Source organism: Filicampus tigris, chromosome 12, assembly GCF_054856515.1.
Source record: "Filicampus tigris isolate MCC_2025a chromosome 12, RoL_Ftig_1.0, whole genome shotgun sequence".
Classification (NCBI taxonomy): domain Eukaryota; kingdom Metazoa; phylum Chordata; class Actinopteri; order Syngnathiformes; family Syngnathidae; genus Filicampus; species Filicampus tigris.
Genome location: NC_141228.1, coordinates 2,268,390 through 2,296,338, shown reverse-complemented (window position 1 = coordinate 2,296,338; position 27,949 = coordinate 2,268,390). Strand labels below are relative to the sequence as shown.

The following is a 27,949-nucleotide window of genomic DNA, read 5'->3' as shown; positions in this document are numbered from 1 at the left end:
AATAGATTGTCCATACTAAAAAACCCGCCCAGTGTTGTAATCTCGAAAGTTGAATGGCTGAGTTCACACAATTTGTAACTACGAGCGCCTTTGAAATTGCACAAAACCAGTAATAGCTGCTGTTGTAGTTGATTTTGTTGTGGTATCACTTTACTCTCTGTGGCTCCAGAGTAAATTATTTTATTTTCCTATGATCACAGTCACCCCTAACTCCAAATTTCAGGGGCACAAGCAGAACATTTAGGGGTAAATTGACATGACTGTAAAATGACTTGCAAAGAAAATATTCACATTTCCTCTCTCTTATTCACTGTATTACTGATAATACGCAGCAAGTCATCCAAACAGAATATCCTGCTTTCTTTCACCACGACCTGACACCACCTGATGAAACGCAAAATTTGCTACGTTTGCAAGCATTCGCCGCTCAGTAAGCTACGGCCTTTATCATTGTTCAGCATTTACAAGTTATGTGAAACATTTACAAGTTATGTGAAAAATTTGTACACACTTTTTAGCCACCTCAGGGAGCAGCCATTTTGTAACTTCTGCCGACTGAAAATGACATCACAAATGCTCAGGGCATCAGGGCACAGGTAATGACCAATCACGGCTCAGCTTCAGAAAACAGGTCAACCGTGATTGGTCGTTAACTGAGCGCTGTGCAACTGTGATGTCATTTTCAGTTGACAGAAGTGATAAAATGACTAGATTATGCCGCTTGACTCATATGAACACAATATTAATCTGAATGCCTTGTTTCAACTAAGGGGCCTGCATAGAACATAAAAAATGTTTGAGTTGACTTCCACTTCAATTGAAAAAACAAGCATTGGATTCAACTCACACAAACAGCCCCTCAGCCCTTTCAAACACACACATACATGCACGCGCACACACACACACTCATTTACATTGGTGTTGTTCCCACAGCTATATTTATTGCTTCTTCTCATTGAGGGTGACTTGTTGGTCAAGCTCCGCTTGGTTTTTGTACTATGCTTAAACTTGGACTTCCAGGATTTATTAGAACTACGAGAGCAGTCATTTTTACGGATGACCTTACGAAAAAGTAGCATACAAGAAGTATACTTTAAAAAGTATACTTGAGTATAAGTATATAAGTGTACTCTGAACTACGTACTTGTTGTGTACTACAAAGTATACTAATTTAATACTTTTTTATACTAATTTGGAACAAATTCAGTTTATAAAAGTATACTATAAGTTTACTCATGAAGTGTACGACAAGTACACTCATTTATATACTACTAGTATACAAGTCATATACTTCTAGTCCACAATTTAGTTTACCGGTTTATACTTGAAGTTTCCTATAAGTACACTGATTTATACACTACTAGTATACAAGTCATATACTTCTAGTCCACAGTTTAGTTTACTTGTTTATAATTGAAGTGTACTGCAAGTGCACTTATTTATATACTATTAGTATACAAATTGTAGACTTCTAGTTAACACTTTAGTTTACAGGTTTATACTTAAAGTCTACCAAAAGGACACTCATTGATGCACCATTGTACTTGTACAGCACATTTTAAGAAAGCTTACTGTGCATTTCCAAATATATATTAAAAGTAAAAGGAAAAGAAAAAGTCATGATATCAAATAGTTCTTTATTGAGAAAGGTAGTTCAGGATTTCAATTGTTTCCATTTTCCCCATTTATTTGTTTCACATAACTAGTATTACATTTTTTCTCTAATTATCTTCCTCACATCTTGGATTGTGGATCAAAGAACTTCACCTGAGTATGTGCTGTGGGTGATAAAAACATGTGAAATAAAACATCACTCAAATGTTATTTTTCGGTGAACCACTCACAATTAACAAGACATGAAGGGTTTTCTATACCGTTCTGAATTTAACTTTAGAGCAATAAGCAATACATGCTACAGTGGAACTCGATAAAATGAGCCACTTCAAGAGGTAGTGTACACTACATAGTATCAGAAATCATTGTGGGTCATTTCCAACTCTCATACAATGCACTCACCAAGTATAGTTCATACTGGCCGCTATATTAACCATTAGCGTAAAGTGATGCCACACAGAGTCAATGCAGACGGCACGCTGTGGCGTGAAATGGCAGCAAGGGACGGGGAACGTGTGCGCAGCCACATGAATCAGAGCAACAAGTAAAACAACTGACATTGTGTCATTTGCAAAACATGATTACATATAAAGCCATACTACAAAATTTAATACGTCAGTGTTGAAGCAATGCATAGTGTAATTTTTGTATAAACAAGTAATCTAACAAAAAAAAATATTCATTCATTAATCTAAAATTGAAAATACAGTGGTACCTTTACTTACGAACGTATCTCATACAAAATTTTCAAGTTACGAAATGCCTCAACGGGTTGCCTCTTGTTAGTAAAGAAATTTCAGGATACGAAAGGTAAAAGTATGGGCTGCTACTCGCATCTCCAGAGTTTACTGAACGCAACTACTCATAGCTTCTCTGCCATCCCATCGGCTAAGAGGGACCTCTACTGTATGTGTCTATGTGTGTAAATAGACAGGTAGATAGATATATATGTAATACATATGTCTAGGCAGCGTCCTCGTCATTCGCCCCTCGGTCCATGAGGTGTTCCGACAGTCTTACGTGAATTAGAAACGAGGAAAAGAAAAAAAGTAGAAAATCGTTTTTTTTGTCCATCCAAACAAAGCAAGAGATAATAGAAAAGTATGAAAAAGGGATGTGCTTGGTTGAACTCGCCAACGAATATGACCATAATGTATCAACAGTCGCCACATTATTAAAAGAGTTCTTTACAAAACGCCAGGCAAAAACCACTTCTGAGAGAACATGAACCAAAGAGGGCAAAAAGCGATGAGGACAGCAATTAAAAGGTAAATGACCATCATTTTTATTCTTCGTTTTTTTACATTATGCACAACTCTCATTTATTATACAATAATCTAATTGTAACATGTATTTGTTACATGTTTTGATGCATTTTATGCTTTATAAAACATTTATGTATGAATTTTGGGGTGCTTGGGAGGGATTAGGGCATTTACATGGAAAACGCATCTCTACTTTTATAGTACTAATTTTCTACTTAAGAAATTTCTTTCAGAACCATTTAATTTCGTAAGTAGGGGTACCACTGTATAAATTTACTACAGAAAAAACTGAGTATGATTGGAAAATCATTGCAAACATTGGAATAGGGGCAACTGTGCGATGGACTTGGGATGGGACGTGTCTGGACTGTGCTTAACCCTCGTGCCAGATTGGACATATTTGATCCTTTCTTCTTTTACATCAAAGAGAAAGCATGGAAAAAATAACGCTAGGGATCTGAAATATCCCCCGTATTGCTAAAACAGGCAGACGTTCAAAATGGCACTGTGCCGGCATTTCTAAACCATTGCATCTACGAGCTGATGAAGTTGAGTGCGTGTGACTTCAATGTCCATAATATGTCCCATTGACTCCCATTATAAAGCATGATTTTTGACGCACAGTAAACCTGATGTATTTTCATGCATTTTCAATGATTACCGATTACATGATTACTGTTAACAGCCCTAATCCACCAGGTGGCACTGGAGGTCAACTAATGATTTTTCTTCGAGATTACGTATATGCTCGTGGCATGAGTTTGCATGAGCCAATTTTTTCCGGGTCACCTCTATTTGAGAAAAGACAGTTGTGTGTGCGTGTGTGTTTGTGTGTGTGTGTGTGTGTGTGTGTGTGTGTGTGTGTGTGTGTGTGTGTGTGTGTGTGTGTGTGCACGTACAGGAATATACACTCACGTACACGCGCCTCAGCCGTGCGCGTGTGTGCAAGTGAATACGTGCGCTCATATTGGATAATAATGAAAATGCTTTATGCAAATGGGATCTCATTGCTTTCGCTGGTGTATGCGCTGTGGGAGTGGTGCTCCATGCATAAAAAAACTGCATTGTGATTGACAAGAAACGTATGTGTGTGTGTGCGTGCGTGTGCGCGAGCGCCTGCGTATTGCGCGTGTGAGATGAATGGGACAATTATGACAAATTGTCAGAGCTGGGCACTTGACCCTTTTTTGCCCGTCCGGCCGCGACCCTCCACCCTTGACCTGGGTACACTTCCGACCTACGAACACCCCCCCCCCCAAAAACATGCACGATGCCCCCACGGGAGGGATGCTAACGGAAGAGGTTTATTTAAAGACAATTAGCTGGCTAACTTACTATTCAAACCCGTTGCGGACACGCTTCAAACGCGCCACTTGCTCACGTACTTATCCATGTAGTGTATGGATCTACTTTTCCAGGCGTAGTTATTCGCCCTGTAATTTCCTCAGTGCGCCACGACGTGCGCGGAGTGATATCATTTCAAGTGTTATCAGTGATTCAACTCGTCTGTGAATGAATGCTGTTTACGCAATAAAAAGAAGCTGAGCTCCGAGACTTCTCCAAGTTATTAAGTTGTGAAAGACAACCCAGCAGCGTGTACTTACTTCCATTGGTTGGTTTTGTTGCATTGTATAATTATTTGGGTGCAACAGACAACAAGTCTGCAAGCAACAAGTTACTTATTTTCCACACTCATTCACACTTCTCTGCCTTCAAAATAAAAGCATAACAGCAAACCACTACACAGCAGGTTTGCTATGGCGGATTTCCGGAAGTAGGGAAGTGCATGATGTGCCAGTGTCATACTTGAGTGCTGCGCGCAGCTTGATTTTCCTCCCGGACATAATTTGTTTTGCAAGAAGCCTAAAAAGAAGCCTTTCACCGAGTAGGCTGACATGAAATCATGTCACACGCATGAGGGCCGATTAGTGGGCCGGACTAAAATCCACTTCCAGCCATGCTTAGTTCAGCCATTTTTAAAAATTTGTCACCCCCCCACCCCTCCGCCCCAAAAATGGGCATCCAGCCGGGCCGGAGGGTCTGACCGGTCCGGCCCAGGGACGGACTGCCCAGCTCTGCAAGTTGTGTTTTAGTGAAGTAAGAGTACTTATCAAATGTTCATGTGTGCATGTGCGTGCGTGCACGTGCACCCAAGACTTTCAGGCTGTGTACGTGTGTCTGCTAGTTTACATCAACCCACAGACTTATATTGTGCAGTGAGAGTTTGGGAGTCCCATTATAAATCATGATTTTTGATGCACTGTAAACCTGATGTGTTTTCGTGCATTTTTCAATGATTACCGAATGAAAGTATTGTGTGACGAGTGTACTACGCAGTCAAAGTATAAAATTGGTGTTGAGAGTGTGAACAGCCCTAATCCTTCAGGTGGCACCAAGATAAGAACCTTCTGATTATGCTGGGGTCATCCCAGTAGTGTTTCTGCTTCCGGGGTGACATTGGGTATCATTTGCTAAATTTTTGATTTGCCTTTTGCTTTGCCTTTTCAGACACGTGTAACTACACGCACATCCGTTCACACGCGTCAGCCATGCTCGTGTGTGCAAAGGGAATATGTGCGGTCATATTGTGAAATGCTTTCTGCAAAACTGCATGTTTGTTGCATGTGTGCTAACAGATATGAATATGTGTGTGTGCGTGAATTAACAAATGTGCACGTTCACACGTACGTTCAGGCTTTGTGACCGTGTGTGTGCATGCGTACGCGTGTGAGTGCGTGTTCATGTTCAATTGGACAATTGTGACTGTCGTGTCTTTAATCGAACAAATGAATACGTGGGACAACTGTGAACTTGTCGGTAGCTTTTCACTTTTTCTTCAACACTCAAACTGCTTGCCTCGCCACAGCGCATGTCCAATACATCACGCCAGGTCCGTGACCAAAGATCAGTATAACGAACAAGATAAATCTGTCTACTCTAATTCACACATCTCCCTTTTTTCAAAAACAAACTAAATACTTTTTGTTTCACACTTCTAGCTGGTGCAAATCAACTGTTAAACTTTTTTTTTTCTTTTCGCTTTACCAATTACATCATGTAACATTAAACATTTAGCTTGTATTTCTTTACAAAACATTAACTCTTAATACCACAGTTATGAACATTCGTGTATGTATGCTTTTAACTGTTTTTTTACAGAACTAACCTTATAGGTTTGATTATGGCTCTTCCTGATCTAGTTTTCACAACATCAGTATTTACAGGAGAAACGGGGTACACTTATTTGTTTCACCTGCTCTGAAGGTACATTTGACTCACTCTGCTTTTTGTTACACTTTTCATGCAAAGGTGAATGTAAAGGAATCAAATGCATGCGATTGCGTCTCCCTGTCCCTGTGGTAAGTCCACTGTGTAAGATATTGGCGTCGTGTGACTTCGGATAACAGTACCTGGTGTTTTTGCACCTGTTACCCACACTTAATCTCCTGGTGACAAGTTACACAGAGGTCTTGCTCAGTGATGTTTATTGTAATTTGAAATGTCCGACATCTTCTTCTCCCTTTCCTTTTGAGCTGTCTGGCAGTGCCGGGTCCAATTGCGAAGGGAGGGTTGGCAGCGATGTCCTCATTCGACGACCCATGAGTAGTTCAGCAGGGCTGTATCCATTCCGAAGAGGAGTAGCTCTATAGGCAAGATGAGCTAAATATGGATAAGCAGCCTTTTTCAGTAAGTTTTTCACAGTCTGCACTGCACGTTCCGCCTCGCCATTACTTTGCAGAAACTTTGGGCTGCTTGTAACGTGCTTAAATCCATAAGCAGCTACAAAATCTGTGAAAGTCTGACCAGAAAACTGGGGTCCAATTTCTGACATCAAAACCTCAAGGATGCCATGAAGGGGCAAAGAAAGATCCAGATGGGTAACAACGTCATTAGATTTGGTTTTGTTCAGCAAGGCGATCTCAACAAATCTGGAAAGATGGTCCACAGCGAATAGGTCAGTTTTCCCTCCGAGCTCGAACAGATCTGTACCCACTCTTTGCCATGGGTGGTCAGGACATTCAGTTGGCATGAGTGGCTTATAATGGTTTTTCCTCTCCTGTATGCATGTTCTGCACTTCAACACCATTTCGCTTATTTGTTGACTGAGCCCAGGCCACCATACTGTCTGGTGAGCTCGGGCTTTGCATTTTACAACTCCTTGGTGTCTTTCATGCAATTTCGTTAACACTTCGTTTCGCATTGCCGAAGGAATAACCAGTCTTGAATCTTTCAACAGCAAGTCGTCTTTGACTGTGAGAGTGTCTCGGTCAGGCCAAAAGTTTCTCAGCAGTGGTTCTTGTTTTGCATGATCTGGCCAACCTTGCCTGCACAAATCCATTACGCGAACACACACACTGTCCGTTTTCACTTGTTCTTTGAGTGTTTGCACTGACGGGCATGTTTTAAATAATGCTCTCCACGTATATGTCTGTGCTCTCCATGAGTTCTTGGTCCGATTTTGTCGATTCTGTTCTCAGTGGTGATCGTGACAGAGTAGCTGCTGTCCAGAGCAATTTACCTGGTGCATACTCTACCTTGTAAGCATATCGCATGAGCCTCATTCAAAAATGCTGGATCCTCGGTGGCAGTAAATCCAGAGCTTGTCCTCCTAATAATGACACAAGGGGTTTGTGATCCGTTTCCAGACAGAAGTATTTGCCGACGAGAAAATCACGAAACCGCTCACACGCCCATGTACACGCTAAGGCCTCCTTTTCCACTTCGCATAACATTGCTCTGTAGGAGAGAGCAACCTTGAAGCATAGGCGGCCGGTCTCCATCCTTCTCCCCATAGCTGCTGAAGAACACCACCTAGTCCATAAGATGAAGCATCCGCCGATACTTTAGTGTCTTGTTTGGATCATCGCAAGTACCGGGGGCGAAGTTAAAGCATCTTTCAGCATTTTAAAGGCTCTATTTTGGTCCACACCCCAATACCAGCTGTTCTTTTTGGACAAAAGATCTCTCAGAGCTATTTTTCACTGCTAACTGGTTCACTATTCCCAGAAAACTTCTTAGCTCCGTTACATTTGCTAGCTCTTTCATCTCCGTGATGGACTCTGTTTTCTTTGGGTCGGGACTTATGCCAGTGTCCGTAATGATGTGACCAAGGAAAGTCTGTTCCTCTAAAACTCATGAAATTAAATGTGGGGTTCCTCAAGGTTCGATTTTAGGCCCCCTACTTTTTAATCTTTATATGCTTCCCCTCGGGGATGTCATCAGGGGACACGGCATCAGCTTTCACAGCTATGCTGATGACACGCAGCTGTATATTGCCGTGTCTCCTGATGACACAGGACCCATTGATACCCTTTTAAATTGCATTTTAGATATCAAGTCATGGATGGCAGATAATTTCCTACAGCTCAATCAGGACAAGACTGAGGTTTTAGTTATTGGTCCCGAAGGTCAGAGAGAGAAGCTTTTACCAAAACCACACATTTTTAATCCCTCACACTGTGTGAAGAACCTTGGCGTCATTTTTGACTCTGAGCTCAGTTTTATTCCTCATATTAAAAATGTAACCAAGATTGGTTTTTATCACCTTAAGAATATCGCCAGAGTCCGCCCGTTTCTCTCTCAGGCTAACACGGAAGTGCTGATGCCTGCCTTTATTTCCTGTCGTTTAGATTACTGTAATGCCCTGCTCTCTGGCCTCCCGAAAAAGAGCATTTCACCACTGCAACTACTGCAGAATTCAGCCTCTCGGGTGCTGACGAGAACCAGAGGGCGGGAGCACATTACGCCAGTTTTGAAATTGCTGCATTGGCTCCCTGTGTGTTTCAGGATCGATTTTAAAGTACTTTTATTAGTTTATAAATGTGTTAATGGTCTTGGGCCATCTTATTTATCTGATTTGCTTTTATCATACCAGCCCTCGCGGATCCTGAGGTCCTCTGGCGCCGGCCTTTTATTTATTCCAAGGGTGAGGACCAAAATGCATGGCGAGGCTGCATTCAGCCGTTTTGGTCCTCACCTTTGGAATAGCCTGCCAGAGGATGTCAGGTCTGCAGAGACTGTTGATATTTTTAAGAGGAAGCTCAAGACACACCTTTTTAGTTTGGCTTTCAACAACTTCTAAATAATTTATCTTTTGAAGATAATTCTATGTTTTGCTTTGAATGTTTTAAAGCACTTTGAGTTGCATTTTTATGTATGAAAAGTGCTATATAAATAAAATGTGATTGATTGATTGACCAAGGAAAGTCACTGTGCTCTCCGACAGGTCACATTTTTCAACATTCAGCGTTATGCCTGCTGTTTGAAGCCTTTGCAAGGTGGCATGGAGTGGGGCGTCATGCTCCTCTTGGTTACGTCCCCATACCAGCACATTGTCAATGTGACAGACTATACCTTCAACTCCTTGATTACATAGTGCGGTGAAAATGCTCCGGCGCAACACAACATTTCTCTGCACACATACTCGTTTAGTCCAGTAAAGTCCACGCACAGTCTCAACCATGGACTGTTTTTCTTCGAAACAACTACAATGCCGGCGCACCAGTCCGTAGGTTCCTCCACTCGGGTGATGACTCTGAGCTCTTCCATCCTTTGTAATTCCTCCTTTACTTTTCCCATTAAAGGTATAGGAATCCTCCTAGGGGTTTTCAGCGAGTATGGCACAGCGTTTAGCTTGAGTTTTATGTGGTATGCTTGCTGCACCTCACCCAGTCCACTGCACAGCTTGTGGTAGGTTGCTTTTAAAGTGTCCATTGAAACAACATCAACACGCACAAGAACACCAAGGGCCATGATGAAGCCCTAACAGTGGCGTGCCGAGATTTTTCGACAACATAGACCTTTTCTGTTGTCTGTTTTGTCCCGTAATTGAGCTGAAGTTTTATGAATCCTGCAACCTTCAGTGGATTTCTTCCTTGGCCTTACAATGGCTTCTCTGGCTGCTGGAGAACGGGAATTTGGGATTTTGAAAAAATATTTTCCAAGTCTGACTCCGATACTGCAGTGACATCTGCTCCAGTGTCGAGTTTGAACATCACTTTCGCGTCTCTCACCTTTATCTCAGCTGTCCATCAGTGGTGATCCGTTGAGACTGAGCCAAGGAAGAAACTTTGCTCCTCTTTCTCCTCAATGCTTTGGACGTTCTTACCGTGTCTATAGACACGTTGATAGTGGCATTTCTTCCCACATGACTGACATTTGGCATCATTGGCAGGGCATTCATGTTTTGGGTGAGGAGATCCTCCGCATTTGTAGCACCGTGCGTTGGGTGTGCCTTTGTTTTTGGCTTTAAATTGTTGGTGTGCATTCACCGCTTTATTTTTGCACTCAGAGTTTGTTTTGTGATGCTTATTTTTCACGACTCTATCAACAGAGCTCACATTCATTTGCATCATGTTACCTTCACTTCTCAGAGCAGTTTGTTGCTTTTTGATCTCTTCAGATTGCCTAGCCATATTCATAGCTTTTTCCAAGTCCAAGTCCTTTTCCATTTGCATGCGCTCAGACAGCCTCGTGTCGGCTAAGCCCACTACTATTCTTCCCCTTATGAGCTCATCATGAAGCACACCGTAATTGCAATGCTCCGCTAATGCATGCAGGGCAGTGGCAAAGGCATCTACAGTCTCATTTGGCTCTTGTTTGCGCATATTGAAAAGTGCACGCTCATAAACAATATTTTCCTTGACTATGAAGAAGTTGTTGAAGCCGTCTCTCACTTTATTGTACTCCTCCTGTTCTGCCTCAGTTAGCGTTAATCCTCTCAGGACATTTTCCGCTTCGTCTCCCATGCAATATATTAGTGTGTTGACCTGATTTTCCTCTAAACTTGTGGACAAATTGCTTGCCTGTCGAAACCTCTCGAAGCGCCGAACCCACTTTGTCCATTCGTGCGGTTTGGAGAAATCAAAGGGCTCCGGTGGCTGTATGCTAAACGTAGCGCTAGGAGTGCTAGCCGCTGTGCTAACTCCCACCCTTGCTTGTTGAACGTCGTCATCGTCAGACATTTTTGCACACCTCTCTCCCTCTTCTCACACAACTGCCTTTGAATGCCTGTCCAAACAGCATCACAGCACTTCTGCCACCATGTCGTGTTCTTTAATCGAACAAAAGAATACGTGGGTGGGACAAATGTGAACTTGTCGGTAGCTTTTTACTTTTTCTTCAACACTCAAACTGCTTGCCTCGCCACAGCGCATGTCCAATACATTACGCCAGGTTCGTGACCACAGATCAGTACAGTGATCCCTCATTCATCGCGGTTAATGGGGGGACAGAACCCGCCGTGATAAGTGAAACCCGCAAAGTAGAGTCAGACTTTTGATTATGATTATTATTTTATATGATATTTATTGTACAGTTTTATTTGGGGGGATTTGCGCCTCTGTTATGCTGTTGCGAACCCCAACATGGTTCCCACACTTCTAAATACTTGTTAAAAAATCAATTTAACTATAAAAATACTAAATGAAGAATATAAATACCAAGCTTGCAGGTTATGATTAGAATTTATTTTCGACCGACCGCAGCAGCTGACGAGCATGACGGAACGTTCACTATTACAAACATTACAGTTTTAATTTTTATCATAAAATTGACTTACCTTAACTGGAATGCCATAGTGTAATTTATCCAATCCTGCACTTTAAAACGCTTGTCGCCGTCGTCAAAAGTGAAATTAAAAGCGCCCGTTTCTTCTTCTTCTTCTTCCCGCATTCTTCTTCGCCTGCTTTTTCTGCTTCTTCTCTTCCTACTTCATTTAAAAAATGAAGAAGAAGCATGGCCGCCGGGGACCATGCATTAACTTTATCTTTGCACAACAACATCAATAAAGTCCTTTGGATAAAATGCAACGCGGGATTGTAGTTAAGTTTACCGGTTTTAAGATAACCTAAGACAAAAACAACAAACACTGTCACACAGTGTTTGCGCTGCGCTGCGCTGCGCTCACAAATTATAAACGCAGCAGTTGTACTGTACTATCTGAAGTATGAATTCTTCAGTTGTGATTTTTTTTTTAACCTTTCCTGGTTCAATTACCTTATAAATGACTTAGTTCTCATAGCATAATACTGCTTTTATTGTCCATAGAGGGCATCAACAATAAATAAATAAATGTATAATAAATGTATGGGGTAGTCAACGCAAACATTTTTTTTCAACAATGCCCTCTATGTTGTCCATAGAGGGCATCGACAATAAATAAATAAATGTATAACAACTATATATGTATATGTATATTTATAGGTCTGATCCCCCTGAACATTTTGAGTGGTTGAAAGTAAAAAATATTCAGAAATCAAATTAAATCAAATCAAATCAAATTTATTTATAAAGCACTTTTCATACAAAAAGAATGCAACTCAAAGTGCTGACCAGTAAAAATGTCCAAAACACAACATAAAAAGGAAGACCCACTCCCGCCCTCCGTCCCAACAAACCCAAAGATATATATCCGCCAGTACATCAGTACTCGCACCGACACACACACACACACCCCACATATACACACAAAGCACACAACCGTATAAACGTTGTTAAAAAAGACATGACAAGGCACAGAGGAACCATATGGGAAAGGGTACCCAAGGGGGGCTCGTTCACGCTGAGAGGAATGACAGTCCACGGGCCACAGGGAGTGCCGCCATCACAGAGACCCCCGGCCTGGATCAGCCGGGTGGACCCCACACAAAGTGTAGAGGCTCCCGGCCATCCGGACCCAAGGAGCCCCTGCGATGACGGCCCATGCGGGAAGGGCAGCCACCCCCCCCAACGCGGAGGGCCCCCCATGAGGAAACACTGGAGCTAAAAGCTAACAACAACAGTAATATAATTGAGGAACTAAAATCAGTAAACTAAGAGAAGAAGAATCCTGAGTCAAAAGAAAAGATAAATTACTTAAAATTAGGTAAAAGCCAAACTAAAAAGGTGTGTCTTGAGCTTCCTCTTAAAGACAGCAACAGTCTCTGCGGACCTGACGTCCTCTGGCAGGCTATTCTAAACTTGAGGACCAAAATGGCTGAATGCTGCCTCACCATGCGTTTTGGTCCTCACCCTTGGAATAATTAAAAGGCCAGTGCCAGAGGACCTCAGGATCCGCGAGGGCTGGTATGATAAAAGCAAATCGGATAAATAAGATAGCCCAAGACCATTAAGACATTTATAAACTAATAAAAGTACCTTAAAATCGATCCTGAAACACACGGGTAGCCAATGCAACGATTTTAAAACTGGTGTAATATGCTCCCGCCCTCTGGTTCTCGTCAGCACCCGAACTGCTGAATTCTGGAGTAGTTGTCAAGAACAGATACTCTTTGAAATAACCTAGTTATAACATTTCCAAGTGTCACCACGAGGGGGAGAACAATTGGGAAATTGCCCTTGTCAAAACAATGGGCATGCAAAAAAAAAAATCTGTTATGACTTTTTTTTTATATATACAGCATAGTTAGTTTTGCTATTAGCATACCACAGCTGTTAGTGTCCATAAAGGGCATAACAAATATAAATACATGAAAACTATATATGTATGGATAGGACTGGTGCCACTGAACATTTTGAGTGGTTGAAAGTGAAAAAATATTCAGAAATGACTTGGTTATCACACTTCAAAGCGTTGTCCATTTTTTGGTCAAAATACCGCAAGTTGCAAATTGCCATTGTCAAAAATAGGGACATTTCCCCAAAAATTTTTGTTAGGACTTTTTGACTTATTCAATGCTCTAATTATGTCATATGACGTATTCCAATTAGATTTTTCTTTTTATATATATATACAGCATAGTTAGTTTTGCTATTAGCATACCACAGCTGCTGTGTCCATAGAGGCCATAAATAAATAAACAAATAAATAAAAACTATATATGCATGGGGCACGGTGGTCGACTGGTTAGCACGTCCGCCTCACAGTTCAGAGGTCGTGGGTTCGATCCCGGCTCCGGCCTCCCTGTGTGGAGTTTGCATGTTTTCCCCGTGCCTGCGTGGGTTTCCTCCGGGTACTCCGGTTTCCTCCCACATTCCAAAAACATGCATGGTAAGTTGATTGGACTCTCTAAATTGCCCCTAGGTGTGATTGTGAGTGCAGATGTTTGTCTCTGTGTGCCCTGCGATTGGCTGGCAACCAATTCGGGGTGTCCCCCGCCCACTGCCCAAAGACAGCTGGGATAGGTTCCAGCACGCCCGCGACCCTTGTGAGGATAAGCGGTATGGATAATGAATGAATGAATATATATGCATAGATATGTCTGGTGCCACTGAACATTTTGAGTGGTTGAAAGTGCAAAAATATTCAGAATTTACTTAGTTATCACACTTCAAAGTGTTGTCCATTTTTTGGTCAAAATACCGCGAGAGGGGTAAAAAGTTGGAAATTGCCATTGTCAAAAATAGGGACATTCCCCCCAAAAATCTGTTATGACTTTTTGACTTATTCAATGCTCTAATTATGTCATATGAAATAATCCAATGTATTTTGTTTTTTTTTCAGATATATACAGCAGTTAGCTTTGCTATTAGCATACCACAGCTGCTGTGTCCATAGAGGCCATAATTAAATAAATACATAAAAACTATATATGTATGGATAGGTCTGGTGCCACTGAACATTTTGAGTGGTTGAAAGTGCAAACATATTCAGAAATGACTTAGTTATCACACTTCAAAGTGTTGACCATTTTTTGGTCAAAATACATGGCACGAGGGTTAATCATCGCGATGCTTTGAGCCTGGGACACGCTGCCTCGCCCCCTTTTCGCTCAAGCTTGAATAAAATCGAACCACAGCGACAAGCCAATTAGAGTCCTGCATCTATTCAGCAAATGAAAGACAAGCTGAGTGTCTGTTGGCACCCATGAGCTTTTCAATCCGTCCTGCAATGGAAACTGCGAGGACCAGCGAAGGAGTTGATTCATCTTGTCAGTATATTTGCATTTACTTGATTACAGCTACCAATTCATTGATTGTTTGATTGACTAGCGGATTTTTACTTTGGAGATATGGCGCAAAAAGAAAGGGCACTTGTCAGAATGCTACTCATGAAAAATCAAAATAGTGACACGAATGTGCATTCATTTCCAATGGCACATTCAACATTTCACATTTACACCATTCCAATTTCAAATTCACAAGATTCAACTCATTCAATTCACATTGGTAAAGCTTTTCAACACACCCACAATTCCTACTTCCCAAAAATTCAACTTATTCATACTTGAAAAAAAACAACAAAAAATTCACCATTGATTTCCAATTGCAGATGCAACATTTCACTTTTACATCTTTTCATCAATTATTTTTTTCCTGACTTCCTTCTGTCATTGTTTCCTTGCTTCCTCTTGCTTCCCTTCAGCAATTCTTTTTATAATTTGAGGTCATTCAACTTCATTCCACTTCATTCAGTGTCATTCCAACGCATTCCGCAGTTTTTATTCAGCTTCTTTGCCTTAACATGCAATTTCTCCAGAAATTGCATTTTCTAGTTATAGTTAGGTTTGCAGTTTTTTTTATTTTTTGACTTTTTTTTCCCTGTAAAGAGAGAGAACTATACCGTGCTGACAGTTTCAGCTGTCACTTCAGCTCAGAGGTGTGACACTTCCATGTGACATGTGTATAAAACAGCTGATCGGGTCAGGAAACTTAAAAACTTAAAAAATAATGCTCCCGACGCAACGATCAAAACTCACCTCACCGCTGCCAAAATTAAATATACATGTCAGTGAGTACGGTATTATTTAATCAATTTGAGAGGGAGAGAGAGATGCATACATAGCATCAATACACAGTAATGTGAACAACATAAAAGTTATTTTCTACATGCAGTGGTGGTTTTATTTTTTAATTAACAAGAAAGTCACAAATATAAAGAGTTCCGTTGCCTCCCATGGATTTGAACTAGGATTGCCACATTGAAAGTGCAGAGCCCTAAACGGTGAGCTAAACATGTTGGGTAATGACACGACTCAACAAAATATTAAAAGGGATGAAAAGCGGACGTTCTACAGGTCTGCCTCTCCTTGTGGCAAGCCTCAGTCACCACATTGCGAAAGCTGCAAAATTCACGAGCAGCGGTGTGCTTCTCGAGGGTCCACTATACCTGGTGGGACAACACAAACAAAGCAGCAGCGGTTGCTATATCGTCCATTGTATTTAGGAAATGAAGAAAGTGGTTCTTTTCCACTTATTTAAAGCGGAAGTCAACCCAAACATATTTTTAGTTGAAACAAGAAAATATGATTAATATGAAACATGAGTTAAGCAGCAAATCCACCCCTTTTTAGCCATCTCATCGGATAGCCATTTTGTCACTTCTGTCGACTGAAAATTACATCTCAAAGGCTCAGGGCGCAGGTAACGACCAATCACGATTCAGCTTCAGAAAACAGGTGAGCTGTGATTGGTCATTACCTGAGCTCTGAGCAACTGTGATGTGATTTTCGGTCACAGAAGTGACAAAATGGCCCCCAGAGATGGGTAAAAACGGGTGGATTAACCTGTTCACAGCTTGGACCCTCACTCAAATCTGTCCCCCGAGCAACAACAACTCACTATTTTCCTCCCAGCGCTCGCCACGGCCAACGAAGACGCGCAGTGAAAAATAGACTAATGACGGACTGCAGATGAATGGCTGACTAAATAAAGGGGTTTCCGTCTACTCTTTAATCCGTCTATTTTAAACTTTTTCCCATCATTCGTCAAGCGCCATTCTACTACCTAATACTGAATACTTGAAGCATCTAATAAAGTTAGTTTTCAAATTGAAACCTTGTATTAATTGTTTCTTCACCTTGATTGTTCTTTGTGGATTACAGCATCCTCTAAATGGTAGTTTTACCTTCTCTCCTGTTGACCTTTGCGTAGACCGGCCCATGGCTAGCAGACAGCTGTGAGGAGCTTCGAAATGATGAGTGGGGCAGATTAGACACCAGTGGGCTGTCACAAACATCTGTTGATAAATCAAATAGGGAGGGATGTGGGTTGACAGGAATGCACAGGCATTAAGAAGTTGCATTGTCACAAAGTCAAGAGTGAAAGAAATCTGGATATTTTTGCCACAGATCGGGGTTTTTGTGGTGGAGGTGGGGATGCAAAGGTGAACCCAAATGCAGGTAAGCAGAAGAGCCAAGGCAGGGGAGCTGGACTAATCTAATAATTTTAAAAAAACAAGTCTATATACAAAAACCTAAACAAGGTATGTGGTAGGATCAATTGATTGATTGTAATCTTTATTTCGAACAGAACATAAAACAGTAAAATCGAAAACAAACAAAAAATAATAATAATAATTGAAGGTAAATAAAACAATGCAATCAAAAATATTAAGTTAACAAAGTCCAATCAACATGACATGAAAAGGGACACGTTACGTATGAACTGACTCAGACTGAAAAAAACTAGAGACCTATATACAACAGGAAATAATAGCATCCATTATATTACAAAGTACCATGGTAATCATCACATACTTTAGTTCCCATTATGCTATTAGTTGTGTGCAGGCTTGTATGCACTTTTGGTTTTGCTGGAGAATACTGTTAATGTATAGGAAAACCATTAAATGTCAGGGTGCAAACATTGAAAACTTTTCTGTAGCCCTCTAGAACCCCCTTTACAATGCATAACTGTCATTAAAATGTGATTAGGTCGTTGGTAGACAGCAGTTTAATCACTGCCGTATTTTCTGGACTATAAATCGCTCCGGAGTACAAGTCGCACCAGCCATAAAATGCATAATAAAGACGAAATAAACATGTATAAGTCGCACTGGAGTATAAGTCGCATTTTTCCGCCGGGATACAATGGTAACATTTAGCTAACATTTACACATGTTGCATACAAGAACGTTACGGTAAGATAACTTTAAACTCACCAAGACGGTTGTAGATCTCTTAAATAAGTCTTTTATTCATCCCCGACCATGTAGAATGTTTCCAAGTCTCCAAAAGTATTTATGTATTCGGTCATAATTATGACTGCGTCTCCTCTGTGCTTGGCTGTATGATGCAATACCCCAGCCAGAGGGAGGCAACTGCCTGTTTGTCGTTCATGATTATTCAACCATCATCTGTAAGTAACTTTGACAAATGTGTGTAATGAGCAGAGCTGGGCACTTGCCCCCCCAAACAAAAACAAAAAAAAAAACCTGCATGATGCCCCCGCGGGAGAGATGCTAACGGAAGGTGTTTTTAAAGACAATTAGCTGGCTACCTTACTATTCAAACCCGCTGTGGACACGCTTCAAACGCACCACTTACTCACGTACTTACCCAGCTGCGTGTACTGTACTTACTTCTATTGCGACCCCTGGGGTTGGTTATGTCCTATTGTATAATTATTTGGGTCCAACAGATGACAAGTCTGCGAGTTACTTATTTTCTACACTTCCCCTCCTTCACACTTCCCGGCCTTCAAAATGAAAGCATACCAGCAAACCACTACACAGCAGTTTTGCTACGACGTTCTTCTGGAAGTAGGAAAGTGCATGATGTGCCAGTGTAATAATTGAGTGCTGTGCGCAGCTTGAATATACTTCCGGACACAAGTTGTTTTGTAAGAAGCCTAAAAAGAAGCCTTTCACTGAGTAGACTGAGATTAAATTTGGCCGCCTCGCGAGCACGTCACACGCATGAGGGCCGATTAGTGGGCCCGACTAAGATCCACTTCCGGCCATGCTTAGTCCAGCCATTTTTTAAAATTTGTCACCCCCCACCCCTCCGCCCCAAAAATGGGCATCCGGCCGGGCCGGGGGGTCCAACCGGTCTGGCCCAGGGACAGACTGCCCAGCTCTGGTAATGAGCATGCAACATTTACTTACAAATAACTTCTGTCGTTAAATGTATGATAAGATGAGGTTGTGTAATAGGTATATTAAATAGTTTGGTGCTCGTACTTTTCAAGGTTGAAATCACATCAAAAGTTTTTACTTTTTCAAGTCAGTGAGATTGCTCCTGCAGCCAAAACTGTGGCGTGCCGATATGTTTGGTGTGAACTGAGTTTTGAGTTGTTTGTCATGTTGACATTATAGGTTCGCAGGCCGACTGGAAGTTAACATACCACCTTAAATTGAACATGGAAAGTGCTGTGTGCATAGTCCATCAATAAGCATAACAAAAAAATCGGACTGTTGTTGCTTTACATCCAAGCCCTACACCTAAATGCTGGAAGAGTAGCAGGCGCTAGGTACAGATAATGAATTGGGAAGGCACTATGAAAACCTCATATCTTTGTCTTATGTATCTGTGCAATTGGTGTGTCCTTGGCAGAAAAAAAATGGCTAAAGAGAAATAAGAGGTTTTCTCATTGGAGTCGTGACATTTAGAAGATGAGTGAGAGGAAAAATTAGGCCTAAAGTAAGGAGTCTACAGGGAAATTGGGCTAAAAGGTTGCTGAACTTGCAGAAAAACACTACAACTTTGCCAACTTTTAGAAAGGAGAGCTGGAGGTAATTCACTGATTCATTTAAAAATCATTCACTGATGTCAGAATGAAATTGAGTAATAAACACCAGGACGCCGGAGCCGACCGGGATCCAACCTACGACCTCTGTCTGAGGCAGATGTGCTAACCAGTCGACCACCGCCGCCCATATATATATATATATATATATATATATATATATATATATATATATATATATATATATATATATATATATATATATATATATATATATAAAATATATATATACAGTGTTGGGCAAGTTATTTCCAAAATGTAATATATAACATATTACTAGTTACTTGCATGTGAAAGTAATACGTTTCTTTACAATATTACTCTATTTGTAGAGTAATGCGTTACTCAAGTTTAAGTTACTTTTAAGTTACTTTTTAAAAAATCGGGGATTCATTTATTCAATAATGATTTTAAGACCTTAAAAGGAAAATGCAAAATTTGCTGCCATACTCTAGCTGGTAGAGTTAACTTATGAGCATATTTAACTATACAGTGTGGTCTATAATATTAAACTTTTTCAACTCTATGGTGTGGTGGGACATCACTACCTTTGATCAATATTTGTATCAATAAGATTTATTTTTTAAATATAAATATTGGAACTGATATTTTGTTCAGTAAATAAATAATCACAGACTGTAAACCACAAATGAAATTATCATTCATTCATTCATTCATTATCCATACCGCTTATCCTCACAAGGGTCGCGGGCGTGCTGGAGCCTATCCCAGCTGTCTTTGGGCAGTAGGCGGGGGACACCCTGAATTGGTTGCCAGCCAATCGCAGGGCACACAGAGACAAACATCCGCACTCACAATCACACCTAGGAGCAATTTAGAGAGTCCAATCAACTTACCATGCATGTTTTTGGAATGTGGGAGGAAACCGGAGTTCCCGGAGAAAACCCACGCAGGCACGGGGAGAAAATGCAAACTTCACACAGGGAGGCCGTAGCCGGGATCGAACCCACGACCTCTGAACTGTGAGGCGGACGTGCTAACCAGTCGACCACCGTGCTGCCCTGAAATTATCATTACCACTCTACCACTGAGCCATGCCACTGGGGCGGCATGGCTCAGTGGTAGAGTGGTCCTTTCCCAACCGGCAGGTTGTGGGTTCAATCCCCGGCCATTGTGACCATGTTGAAGTATCCTTGAGCAAGATACTGAACCCCCCAGTTGCTCCCGATGCTGCGTCATCAGTAGGTAGATGAAGTACAGTGTGAAGCGCTTTGAGTACCAAAGGTAGAAAAGCGCTATACAAGTGACAGTCCATTTGCCATTTGCACACAAATAGTGATGCATAACATCCATCCATCCATCCATTATCTGTACCGCTTCTCCTCACAAGGGTCGCGGGGCGTGCTGGAGCCTATCCCAGCTGTCTTTGGGCAGTAGGCGGGGGACACCCTGAACTGGTTGCCAGCCAATCGCAGGGCACACAGAGACAAACATCCGCACTCACAATCACACCTAGGGGCAATTTAGAGTATCCAATCAACTTACCATGCATGTTTTTGGAATGTGGGAGGATTCCGGAAACCGGAGTACCCGGAGAAAACCCACGCAGGCACGGGGAGAACATGCAAACTCCACACAGGGAGGTCGGAGCCGGGATCGAACCCACGACCTCTGAACTGTGAGGCGGACGTGCTAACCAGTCGACCACCGTGCCGCCTGATGCATAACATATAATCGATAATTGGTCTAACAAGATAGAGAGATAGATAGAAACACAGAGAAGGGGGACCGAAGGGTGTGCTCCAATTACAGAGGGATCACACTCCTCAGCCTCCCCGGCAAGGTCTATTCAGGGGTGCTGGGGAGGAGGGTCCGTCGGAAGGTAGAATCCCGGATTCAGGAGGAGCAATGTGGTTTTCGTCCTGGCCGTGGAACAGTGGACCAGCTCTACACCCTCAGCAGGGTCCTCGAGGGTGCATGGGAGTTTGCCCAACAAGTCTACATGTGTTTTGTGGACTTGGAGAAGGCGTTCGACCGTGTCCCTCAGGGAGTTCTGTGGGGGGTGCTTCGGGAGTACGGGGTACCGAGCCCCCTGATAAGGGCTGTCCGGTCCCTGTACCACCGATGCCAGAGTTTGGTCCGAATTGCCGGCAGTAAGTCGGATTTGTTTCCTGTGGGGGTTGGACTCCGCCAAGGCTGCCCTTTGTCACCGATTCTGTTCATAACCTTTATGGACAGAATTTCTAGGCGCAACCGAGGTGTCGAGGGGGTCCGGTTTGGTGGCCTCAGTATTGCATCTCTGCTTTTTGCAGATGATGCCGTACTGTTGGCTTCTTCAAGCCGCGATCACCAACTCTTGCTGGAGCGGTTCGCAGCCGAGTGTGAAACGGTCGGAATGAAGATCAGCACCTCCAAATCTGAGACCATGGTCCTCAGTCGGAAAAGGGTGGCGTGCCCTCTCCGGGTCGGGGATGGGATTCTGCCCCAAGTGGAGGAGTTCAAGTATCTTGGGGTCTTGTTCACGAGTGAGGGTAAGATGGAACGGGAGATCGACAGGCGGATCGGTGCAGCATCTGCTGTGATGCGGACCCTGTATCGGTCTGTCGTGGTGAAGAAGGAGCTCAGCCGAAAGGCGAACCTCTCAATTTACCGGTCGATCTACGTTCCTACACTCACCTATGGTCATGAGCTGTGGGTCATGACCGAAAGAACAAGATCTCGGATACAAGCGGCCGAAATGGGTTTCCTTCGCAGGGTGTCCGGGCTCTCCCTTAGAGATAGGGTGAGACGTTCGGCCATCCAGAAGGGACTCAGAGTCGAGCCGCTGCTCCTCCGCGTCGAGAGGAGCCAGTTGAGGTGGCTCCGGCATGTGATTAGGATGCCTCCTGGACGCCTCCCTGGTGAGGTGTTCCGGGCATGTCCCACCGGCAGGAGACCCCAAGGACGACCCAGCACACGCTGGAGAGACTATGTCTCCCGGCTTGCCTGGGAACGCCTTGGGAACCTTCCGGAAGAGCTGGAAGATGTGGCTGGGGAGAGGGAAGTCTGGGCTTCCCTGCTGAAGGTGCTGCCTCCGCGACCCAACTTCGGATAAGTGGGAGATAATGGATGGATGGATGGACACAGACAGGGCATGTGTAATAAATGCAAAAATATGTATTGAAGTCAAAACTGACCTGATTAAATGTTTTTTCCTTTTTCATTATTATTTTTTCTATTTATAATAATTGAAATTTCAGTTAGTTCTAATTTTCTTTTACTACATGGAGACAAAGTTTCGAGGTGATTTGAAAAAAAAAGGTAAATAAGAAACGAGCGCATCAGACTCTAATAATGGCGTCTATTGCAGTTTGTCCGATTGATGGTGCCGTAGCGTGACGTCATTTGTCACCGGCAGATGATTTGAATTTTGATTGTGAACAGCCAATCAGAATCACTACGTTTTACATATGGCAATTGATGGCACTAAGTTCATTAAATCATATCTAAAAAGCACAGTGACTTATTTTTTTGCAGTTTATTCGCTTCGTTTTACTTAGGTTTGTTCTTGCTTGTATTTTGTGTCTATGATTTGCATTTTATTTTATGAAACCGTGACAGTGATTATTGTCACAAACAATAACTTCTCAGCCCTCTTGGGTATTGTTAATGGTATAAAGTCCATTGAATTGCATGGCAGAGAATTGACTCGCGCACTCACGTTGTCACGTGAAGCTCCAAGTGCGACAGGAACTTTATATTTAAGTAGTGCTGGAAGTAATAGCTTATGATCAAGTGATGTTGAAAACAGATCTACTTGATAAATGTAAAATACAGATGTCAACATATGTATTATAGTCCCGAAATTTGTAACGCGTTACCCGTTACTCAGTAACTGTAATGATATTACCAAAAAATCGGATTACAAAAAAAATCGGAGTAAATTCACTTCTGGCCATGCTTAGTCCAGCCCTTTTTTAAAATTTGTCACCCCCCACCCCTCCGCCCCTAAAATGGGCATCCGGCCGGGCCGGAGGGTCCGACTGGTCCCTGGGCCGGACGGACTGCCCAGCTCTGTCTATATGTGTGTGTGTGTGTGTGTGTGTGTGTGTGTATGTGTCTGTATGTATATATATATATATATATATATATATATATATATTAGTGTTGTACCGATCGCCGTTTGGAGAAAAATCCAAAATAAGCGCAATTTTTTTTTGGGTAATTCTAAAGAATTGCACACCCATCACTTGCGAGGTATCTGTAGTAACATATACACATAAAATACATATGTTGAATAAACAGCCTATTTTCATAGCTCGTCACGCTTGTGAGAGTGAGACATGGGATACATACTGTATTCACATGAATGTACATTTGTAATAAAGTAAGGTGCAGCATTTGTACTTCTAAAATATATTCAGTGATGCTAACCGACCCCCCAATGCGTGACGTCACATTTGTATGCTGCCAGAGGGGCGGGCGGTCGAGTGATTGAGATAACAGAAGCCCGTTATGTGTTTCTAAAAACATATGGTTGTTCTAATCGGTCAACTAGAGATTTTATTTTGTGATACCAGCAATGATTCAAATTAGCCGGAGGCGAAAACGAAGTTGTTTGAAAGCAGACGCGTACAATGGCTGTCAAATCTTCAATGTGACCACTTAACACCATCACAACATACAAGGTTATGATCTGATGACTTTATATCAGTTATTGTTTTCTTTTTACTTTTCATTCAGGATTTATTTCGCACTGCTGTTCAACATTAATCAGTTAATTATATAGGTATACAAATTCCATATACGTTGATGGAACATTATAGAACATTTTGCTGAGTGATGTGTTGTAAACAAACTTGTCTCTTTGTTAGCAGTTAGCAAGCTAGGGCGAGCTCAAAAAGCTTTGACGGGTCATAAAGACGAGTTTATCTGGACACAAACCATTTCATGAAAGACGTTTTACGCCATTAAACTAGTGATCGGTGTACTGTGTCAAACATAATCAACATACTTTGCTACGAGACAGAGATCCAGCCGACATGCCCCCACATAGTTGCAGGCTCTTGATATCATTAAAGTCCCCCCAAGCAACTGCCTCCAATGTGGCGATGTATGTCCTTATAGCAACCTTTTTCACCAAACTAGACATAAGTCGACTGATGACCAATAACGCTAATAATGGATAAGGCTTCTCCTTGTATATTCCTTCCGCATGTGGCTCTCAAATATGCATGCTACGTTCAAATAATGATACCAGTATCGATAACCGGCATCTGCGTCTTATTTGTTAATCCCACCCGATCCAATACCAGCATTTTTATGCGGTATTGGGAAACCACCTGATTCCAGTATCGGAACAACACTTGTTGTTATCCTTTCGGCTTTTCCTCTCAGGGGTCGCTACAGCTAATACATATATATATATATATATATATATATATATATATATATATATATATATATATATATATATATTTATTTATTTTATTTTTTTAACTAAAATGAAGCGTGGCGGCACGGTGGTTGACTAGTTAGCACGTCCACCTCACAGTTCAGAGGTCGTGGGTTCGATCCCAGCTCCGGCCTCCCTGTGTGGAGTTTGCATGTTCTCCCCGTGCCAGCGTGGGTTTTCTCCGGGTACTCCGGTTTCCTCCCACATTCCAAAAACATGCTTGGTAGGTTAATTGGACACTCTAAATTGCCCCTAGGTGTGATTGTGAGTGCGGTTGTTTGTTTGTCTCTGTGTGCCCTGCGATTGGCTAGCAACCAATTCGGGGTGTCACCCGCCTACTGCCCGTTGACAGCAGGGATAGGCTCCAGCACACCCGCGACCCTTGTGAGGATAAGGATGGATGTGATAATGGATGGATGGATGGAAAATGAAGCGTTTTTGAAAAATGAAAAGTAACAAACTTGATCTAAAAACTCATTTAAACTAACTGAATTTCAAAAGTCAAAATGAAATAAAAGCTTACTATAATGAAAATCTAAAACTCTTATAACCCTGAACGGGAACAGCGTGTACTTTCTGGCAGGGACACTAACTATGGAAACTAAGGGAACTTGCATTTTTCTGTCACTAATAAAATGTTAATTAATTTACACTTTCCCCTAGTGAACAAATAAAAACAATCTAATCTAATCTACCTTGCTAACTAAAGAATGAATGGGCGGACAAGAATTGCTGTGCCACTATTTATTTTTACTTTTGTGGACAGAAACAGCCTTGACCTTGATCATTACAGTCTTGCTAAAAGAACATTCCCAATGGTGGCTTGAGACTTTTCGTACAGCTTTTTGTGGAGTGTATCATGTTTTTTTCTAAAAAAAAATAAATAAAAATAGAATAATTTCATAAAGTAGGTGAAGTGATGAAAATCAATTATTTTCTCAGCCCCATATCGGTCAAGCAGGCCCTGTTAGGCCATGTGCTACGGATTCCAGGGACTCCGTCCAAAAAAATGTCAGGCAAACAAAAATCACCTTCAATATTAATTACACTAGTTTCTATTAACTCTTATAATTGAAGAGATAGTAAAACTATGGATTTAAATGCAAAGCAATGCCCAATTCCTGTAAAATGCAAACAATAATTCCAAATAAGTCCCGACAACGACTCACCCGGGCTCCCTCCCAACTATTTACCTCTGCCGCCCTCTTTTGACTGCTTGCTATAGGAGATACAGTAGATTGTGCATTTCAGGTACAGCCTTACATTTTACCGAGAAGCCAAATATACCTATCTTCTTGTAAGTAGTGTAACCTTTAGGGTGATGTGGGGAAATGTATTATCCTCTTTCAAATATAAGTGTATTGTTTTCTTGAGTTCTTTACAAGTGCACGCTTTATTTTGGAGTCAGCTAGTCCTCCCTCAAGCGTCTCCAGTTGGTCCAAAATACTGCTGCTTGCCTTCTACCTGTTGCTCGTAGGTAGGAGCACGTAATTTGAATTCTGGCATCCCTTCACTGGGTCCCTGTACATTTTACAGTTTATTTTGAGATACTTTTATTTGTTTTCAAATATTTAAATGGACTTGCCCCCACCTTATCTCTCTGAGCTCCTCCACCGCTACGCACCTTCTCTGAGTCTCAGGTCAGCGTACCAGACGCTACTGTAGGTACCGAGGACGAAGCAGGGGCTCAGAGAGGCATCAAGCAGAGCTGGGCACTTGACCCTTTTTTTTCTAGTCAGTCGGCCACAACCTGGGTACCCTTCCAGCCTCGACCCTCTGACCTTATTCATAAAAACTGTCGACCCTTGAGCCCCCCCCCCCCCCCCCCCCCAAAAAAAAAGTGTCCGTGCATGACGCCACGGGAGAGATAGTTGTATATGTGTAAGGAGACAAAGTGAGTGAGTCGAGAGCTGTAATGTAACTGCTTGCTTTATTTAACGGCGGTCATTATTTATATGTCAATGCAGCGAATGTGAAATAGTTCAGTATGAAGCCTTCTGAATTAATGGACAAATTTATGTAGCAGTTGGCCGATAATTTGATTAATCTTAAATGTCATCAATGGTTTCATTAAGTCTCTCACGTTTACACTTCATTTATTTGCTATTCTTTTTTATGGCTGTGAATGTTCGTGGTGTCGGTGCAAAGGTTACAAATACCAGCTGATTGTCATCTGTCATTTTACCTGAACTGACAATCAGGAGGAGCACACAGACCGTTGATATGTAGGGATCTTGTAAGCAGCGCATTGTTACTGACAGACGGCAGAGAGCCGTAATAGCACTATGCATTATGAGTGAGGTAGTTGCCCAGGAGTCAGGACAAACACCTTTTTATTCTGTGATGGAGCAAAAGAAAGCATGTCACATTCAAACAGGTAACGGAACAATCTTCCCCCGTACAGAAGCTCTTGCCTGCTTTGATGAGAAAGCGCCGCTACGTCACACAAGTGCCTCTGTGTGTTAATAAATGCCTCCCTTGCTACAATAGACAATGCAGAACCAACAAGCATATTTACATAATGGTCAATGTAGATTAATAACGCACAGAAATAACCCTTGAATTGTTTAAACAGAATACAGTATGTCGAGTTTTGAGAATGTTCACAAAATTAAAATGGTAAAATATAAAACAAAATATTTACTGGGCTAAATATGACACGGCCAGCTACAAGTACCGGGACAAGAAAAACAGAGACCAGGCTTGGAGAACCGTGGGCGAGGAGCTTATTAGATCTGCACTGCAAATAATGTTTGTGACATTAACATTAATATGCTGTGAAATCATGATATAAAAAATCTGTAATATGAATAACAATGAGTCGGTGTGTTTTTGAGGCAATATATTGTAAAAAAAAACCAGAACAATTATTAATTGTTAATTTTACAGTTAATACATGTGGAAAGGATCATATTTCCTTTTAGAATTGATAAATTACTGTATTTTAAAGGGACACTTGGATGAGCTTAACATTGGCATTTTTTTAATAGGTTTGCATGTAAAAATGACATCAGTACTAAGGCCTTGTCTACACGTAGTCGGGGGGTTTTAACAACCATATATCCTCCCCCCGCCTGCGTTGGAATACACATAAAAAAACGCATTCACACGAAACCGTGGAAGTGCGTTTTCAAACGCATGCCAAGGGCCTAGGCGGCAGTAGTTAGCCAAATACTGTCCATTCAGAAGGAACCTTCGTCCTTTGACATCACTTCTACGAAACCAAAAACACGGCGCCAAACACGTTCGGGAGGACCAACAAGAGGTC

General features: G+C 41.9%; 1 protein-coding gene across 1 annotated transcript in view; it reads right to left on the bottom strand.

Moving 5' to 3' along the window:
- The window catches only part of LOC147138044 (contactin-associated protein-like 4), a 173,975-nt gene that overhangs the window by 138,586 nt on the left and 7,440 nt on the right, over nt 1-27,949 (bottom strand). Inside the window, 1 exon segment of the mRNA XM_086047238.1 lies at nt 16,666-16,776. Coding sequence (XP_085903364.1) covers nt 16,666-16,776 — 111 coding nt within the window.